The 6,107-nt window shown below is 59.3% G+C and overlaps 1 protein-coding gene across 1 annotated transcript; it reads left to right on the top strand.

Annotated features, from left to right (window-relative positions):
• The first annotated feature begins 419 nt into the window (after positions 1-419).
• Positions 420-4,803, top strand: ZIC2 (Zic family zinc finger 2). Its single transcript, XM_090022801.1, has 3 exons — positions 420-1,581; positions 3,257-3,420; positions 3,543-4,803. The coding sequence occupies exons 1-3, from the start codon at positions 570-572 to the stop codon at positions 3,837-3,839; spliced, it is 1,473 nt and encodes a 490-aa protein (XP_089878927.1). The 5' UTR covers positions 420-569; the 3' UTR covers positions 3,840-4,803.
• The last annotated feature ends 1,304 nt before the right edge of the window (positions 4,804-6,107 follow it).

Below are 6,107 nucleotides of genomic sequence, written 5' to 3'. Positions count from 1 at the left end.
GGCGGGAGGGAGTCGCAGCGCGCCCGCCCCCCGCGCCCCGCCAGCTCCGGAGAGCCCGCATGTGCCGCCCCGATCCCGCCGGAGCCAGCGCGCCCGCCGCCGCCGCCGTCGCCACCGCCGCCGCCGGGCTCTGACCCGCATCCAGCCCCTCGGCCTTCCTCCTCCTCCTCCTCCTCGCCTCCGCCCCTTCCCTCGGCCCGGCCCGGCCAGCCCGTGCCCGGCGGAGCGGAGCGGGCAGCGGGCGCTGCGGGGCTCCCGGGCAGGACGGCCGCGCGTGTGCGCGTGCCCGCGTGCCTCGCGGCACAGGCGGGGCTGCCCCCCTCCTCCTCCTCCTCCTCCCTCCCCCCTCCCTCCCTGCGCTCCTCTCCCCACTCCCCCTGCTCCGCCGCCCGCCCCCGCCTCGCCTGCTTTAATACACTTTGGGTCCCCGCCTGCTCCGGACTCTGCGCTCGCTCGGCGGCGGCTCGGGGCAGCCTTGCTCCCTGGATCTCGCGGCGGCGGCGGCGGCGGCGGCGGCGGCGGGGTGGTGCCCGGGCGGGGGGCGGCCGGCGGACCGCGGCGGCCGGACCATGCTGCTGGACACCGGGCCGCAGTTCCCGGGCCTGGGCGTGGGCACGTTCGCCCGGCACCACCACTCCTCGGCGGCGGCGGAGATGCAGGAGCGGGAGCTGAGCCTGGCGGCGCAGAACAGCTTCGTGGACTCGGCGGCGGCGCACATGGGCGCCTTCAAGCTCAACCCCGGGGCCCACGACCTGTCGCCCGGGCAGAGCTCGGCGTTCAGCTCGCAGGCGCCGGGCTACCCGGCCGCCGCGCTGGGGCCCCACGCCGCGCACGTCGGCTCCTACTCCGGGGCGCCCTTCAACTCCACCCGGGACTTCTTGTTTCGCAGCCGGGGCTTCGGGGACTCGGCGCCGGGCGGCGGGCAGCACGGGCTCTTCGGGGCGCCGGCCGGCAGCCTGCATCACCCGCACACGGACGCTCAGAGCCACCTACTCTTCCCGGGCATCCACGAGCAGCACGGCCCGCACCCCTCGCAAAACGTGCTGAACGGGCAGATGCGGCTGGGCTTGCCCGGGGAGGTCTTCGCGCGCTCGGACCAGTACCGCCAGGTCTCCAGCCCCAGGACTGACCCCTACTCCGCGGCGCAGCTGCACAACCAGTACGGCCCCATGAACATGAACATGGGCATGAACATGGCAGCGCACCACCACCACCACCACCACCCCGGGGCCTTTTTCCGCTACATGCGGCAGCAGTGCATCAAGCAGGAGCTGATCTGCAAGTGGATCGACCCGGAGCAGCTGAGCAGCCCCAAAAAGAGTTGCAACAAAACTTTCAGCACCATGCACGAGCTGGTCACCCACGTCTCGGTGGAGCACGTCGGCGGGCCCGAGCAGAGCAACCACGTCTGCTACTGGGAGGAGTGCCCCCGCGAGGGCAAGCCCTTCAAGGCCAAGTACAAACTGGTCAACCACATCCGCGTGCACACGGGGGAGAAGCCCTTCCCCTGCCCCTTCCCCGGCTGCGGGAAAGTTTTCGCCAGATCCGAGAACCTAAAAATCCACAAAAGGACGCACACAGGTAATGCCGAGCAGGCGGGCTGCACGCCGCGGCCGCAGAGCGCGGGGCCAGCTCGCTCGGGCAATGCGGTGCTCTCGGAGGCAGGGGGACAGGCTCTCGTGTGCCCAGGCTGCCACGCCACCCCCGCCACGCTTGGCCTTGGCGGGCTGGGGGTCGGTATCACCATCCCCATCATCACTACCATCAGCATCGTCAGTTTATTGTCGTTTGCTATTTTTTATCATATATCCACCTCTCTCTCTCTCTCTCTCTCGATCTATATAGATATTGATCGACATAGATTTATATCTATTTAGATCTATATATGTACATCTCACCTCTCTCCTCGCAGGGCTGTTTTATGCACCCCTTTAATCGTGCTGATCAGAAGCGTGGAAGTGTGCCGAGGCTCGAGGCACTCTTCCCCTCTCCCTGTGCCAGGCGAGGCCGGCTGCGTTCATTCATTCATTCATTCCGCTCAAACGCGAGGACGCATGGATGGGGCAGGATGCACTCCCTGCCCGGCTGTCATCGCCTGGTTTGGGGGCGTGTGCGCGCGTGGATGTGGGCTTGATATACATCTCGGAGCAAGCGGCCAACTGTCCCTTCCTGGGAAGGCTGCCCATTCAATTTTAAATGGTGGGAGCCAGGGCAATAACATTTCCTCGTTGGGGAAGAAAAAAAAAGTCTCACTTGAGGTGGTTTCGCCACAGTTTATTATGTACTAGGTGACAGAGGATCTGAGGTTCAGGAACTTGCACACGCACACACACTCGCTCCACTCAGTTGCGCACACACGCAGAAACCAGGTCAGACAGGAGAGAAGGGCAGGACGCGCGTCCTGGTGGCAAATCGCGTGAGCTGAACAGGAACAAAATCAACGCATCCTCCTGCTTCATATATTATTCATTTGCTACTGCTCCCAGCTCGGATGGTGCCAGACTGCTTCATAAAAGGCAGGCAAATATTTTAGCAACTTCCACCCTAAATATTGACTCGGATCCGGAGCACATCTATAGGCCCATTGTTTCCTGAAGTGCTAAGCGGGGATGCGAGGTGCGAGACGAGCTTTAACAAGGTTTAAAATTCAAGGAATGTATTTGCATGAGGTGCCCGCACTCGAGGCATTGTGTCGGAGCGGATGGCCGGCTGGAAGCGAGGATTGAGGTGCTAATGGAGTTGGATGTTCAGCGCTTCCCCTCCGAATGGGGAAGGCTGGAGTTTCTCACCTCCCCGCCGCTGCGAGCGCCTGGAGGGCTGGCACCGGGGAGCTATGCGCAGGGATGAGCCGCGGCTTTTTGCAGGCTCGTTCTTTTCCCTGCGGGCCTAAGCATGTGCGCGCGTGTGTGTGTGTGTGTGTGTGTGTGCGCGCGCGCGCGTGTGTTTACTTCCAAGATGCGCCCTGCAGGCGCCCCGCCCTCCCTGTGCTGCGGGCCCAAGGGTTACAGGTTAGCAGGATGTTGCATCCCGGGAGGTGCGGGCCTCTCCGCAGCCCCCGCAGTCGTCCGCACGCAGGGCGGTGGTGCCAGCTTCTGGGCCCGGCCTGGCGCGGCCCGGGTGTGTTGTGCCAGAGATGGCGCCTCGACAAGCGCCGGGCAGATGCTGCTCCCCCGTGCATGGGGCGGGGGAAGGGACCGGGGGCCTGTTCCCAGGGGCAGGGAGGCCGGGCCGTGGGTAACCCCGCTGTGTCTTGCAGGGGAAAAGCCCTTCCAGTGCGAGTTCGAGGGCTGCGACCGGCGCTTCGCCAACAGCAGCGACCGCAAGAAGCACATGCACGTGCACACCTCGGACAAGCCCTATCTCTGCAAGATGTGCGACAAGTCCTACACGCACCCCAGCTCGCTGCGCAAGCACATGAAGGTAGGGCCCGCCGGGGGGGCTGCGGCCGGCTGCTGCTGTTGCTGCTGCTGCTGTTTTGGGGGGCAGGCCCCGGGCGGCCGCCGCCCCGAGCCCACCGCGCCCCGTCGCCTTTTGCTCCGCAGGTCCACGAGTCGTCCCCGCAAGGCTCCGAGTCGTCCCCGGCCGCCAGCTCGGGCTACGAGTCGTCCACGCCGCCGGGCCTGGTGTCGCCCAGCGCCGAGACGCAGAGCACGGCCAACCTGTCCCCGGCGGCGGCGGCGGCAGCGGCGGCGGCGGCGGCGGCGGCCGTGTCGGCCGTGCACCGGGGCGGCGGCGGGGGCGGCGGCGGGGGCAGCGGCGCGGGCGGCGGCAGCGGCGGCGGCGGAGCCAGCGCCAGCCACAGCGGCCTCTCCTCCAACTTCAACGAATGGTACGTGTAGGGCGGACTGCTCGGCCTCCCCGGGGCCCGGCTGCGGCCCGCTTTGCCTTTCTTTTTAGCCCGCCGCGAGGCTTGCAACCCGCAGAGGTCCTGGAGCCCGGGAGAGAGCCGCCCTCCCGGGCGAAGGGCGACGAACGAGTCTCCCGGGGGCCGACGAGCCGTGTACATAGAGCAGCGCCGGCCTGCTCCCGCGCGGCGGTAAACGAAGTTTTCTTGGATTCTTGGTGTATAGAAGTTGGTCCCGTTTGTAAACTACGGCTTGAGTTCCTCCCTCCCAGCCCGCCCCGAGAGCGAGGGACTGCTTTGCTTTTTCTTTCTTTCCCTCCCTCTTGGTTTTGTTTTTTTGTTTTTTGGTTTTTTAGTTCACCCGTTTTAAAAAAAAAAGACAAAAAGGAAAAAAAAAGTAACGTGGAAGAGAAAAAAAAAACCACCCTGGTTTCTTTTGTAATTGTGCTATTGAATATTGTGTTCTTTTTAAGAGGCAACTTGATTGTAAACTGCATTTAACTCTAGACCGGGGAAAAAAAACCAAACCGTGCCAAAGTCTCCATTCTGTTCCTCCGACACACGCACCACCACCACCACCAACGCTTGTGAATGTATTTTTTCTGTTAGCTGGGTTTACACGTGATGTTTTAGTGCTTTTGCCAGTTCGATTTGTTAGTTCCTGTTCGGAAGATTGTGAGGAAAATAAACGTCGTGCCGTTAGCTTTTTCCGTAATAACACCCTCCCTCCTGTAAATATCTGTTACCATATTTATCCATTTGTAATTAAATTATGGTATTAACTTGCTACAGAGGAAACAGTATTTATAAAGAATGTTTCTTAACTATAAATATGTACAATTGTGAGCATAAACTGTTTCAGATTTTTTATTTGAAGGTCTAAGTGGTTTCATCATTTTCTTGTGATATGTTTTGAGAGTAATGCATACAGAAATATAATAAAACGTGTTGAAACTGCAGCACTGCTTCTTTTTTTATGTTAAAGACTTTCTTGCATCGAGGACCCTGCCTCTAGGGAACTAAATTCCGTTTGGGCAGATTATGAAAAACGGTTTTTTTTTCTGGTTAAAAAAAAATAGCAGAAAACCTTTCAGGTGACATTTCGAAAACCTATATACCATCAGCTGGCCTTAACTTTCCTTTCAAATATCTCGAGTGAAAACAAAATAAAGCTTCATCACATGCTGGTACAAGGACAACATTTCAGAAATGCCTCTGTGGTGACAAAAAAAGCCCTTTTCAAATGTATTATGAAGATGTCCTTCCTTAGAGAGAGATTTAAGTTTATATCTAGGAGACCTTGACTTTTTCTTCCGGACAGCACCCACTACAATTTGTCCTCTGCTTTGCTTACAATTATCTTTATCTGTATGTTGATGTGAATGTGGGTTTTTTGATTTTTGCAGGTGGGAGTATCCAGCCCCGTTTCTGAAAAGTGAGGGATTAGAAATATCCAGCTGGTGCTTTTAAGCTTGGCATTTTAAATGTAAAGTGCATTCTGTCAGACCCTTCAAATATTTTTTTGCACAGGCCCAGACGCCCTCCAAAAGGATAGGATATCAGCTTAATTTTCTCTCAGAGGTTTTTCTTTTTAAAGCCATGCAGAGATTCTTATTATTTTTATGACCGTTGTGATTTTAAAATGAGCTAAAGAAATAATCAAGAAGCAAGCACAAGGCTAAAGTATGACTCCTGGCTTTGCAAGGGGAGATAACAAGAAGAACGGCTGCTCTCCTTTAACTCTGTCTTGCCGCTAGGTTTTGGTGAGGAGCACCCCAGGGCGTGGACTCCCCGAGCCCCGGGGCTTTGCTAAGGAATCAGAAAGCCATTCAAAAAAAAAAAGTGTGTGTAGGGAGGGGGGGCACGCCACCCTCTGCCCTTTTTTTCGTGGGTGGGCAAGATGCAGCTTTCTCTGCACACCGGAGCGATCGTGGCACGGGCTGGAAAGCCCCGAGGTGGCCCCAGCGCGAGGCGCCGAGCAGGGGCCCCTTCTCCAGGCAGCATCCGAGCGCCCTGCGGTGGCTGCGCTGCTTGCAGCAAAGCCGTTCAGAGAGCGCGGGGGCGCTGCCAGCCCCGCAGCTCTCCCCGCCCCGAGCTCCTTGCCCCTTCGGCGGTTAAGTGCCAAGGGCAGTGCCCACGATGCGCGGGGAAGCCGGGGGCTCCCTGCTCTGTGATTTTTTTTGCGGGGGGCGGAGGGAGGTGCAAGGGCGGCTGCGGGGAGGGAGCGGGAAAACCTCTCGGAGGGAACAAAGTTTTGCCGGAG

The sequence above is a fragment of the Crocodylus siamensis genome, chromosome 1 (assembly GCF_052110815.1).
Source record: "Crocodylus siamensis isolate JL-2025a chromosome 1, ASM5211081v1, whole genome shotgun sequence".
Lineage (NCBI taxonomy): Eukaryota > Metazoa > Chordata > Crocodylia > Crocodylidae > Crocodylus > Crocodylus siamensis.
This window is presented reverse-complemented; position numbering and strand designations above follow the sequence as displayed.

Bases quoted from the DNA above. Each gene is read 5' to 3' on its own strand.
- ZIC2 (XM_090022801.1), top strand. From the start codon at position 570: ATGCTGCTGGACACCGGGCCGCAGTTCCCGGGCCTGGGCGTGGGCACG. The intron at 1,582-3,256 runs GTAATGCCGAGC...TGTGTCTTGCAG, and splicing joins CCACAAAAGGACGCACACAG to GGGAAAAGCCCTTCCAGTGC. The intron at 3,421-3,542 runs GTAGGGCCCGCC...TTTGCTCCGCAG, and splicing joins CGCTGCGCAAGCACATGAAG to GTCCACGAGTCGTCCCCGCA.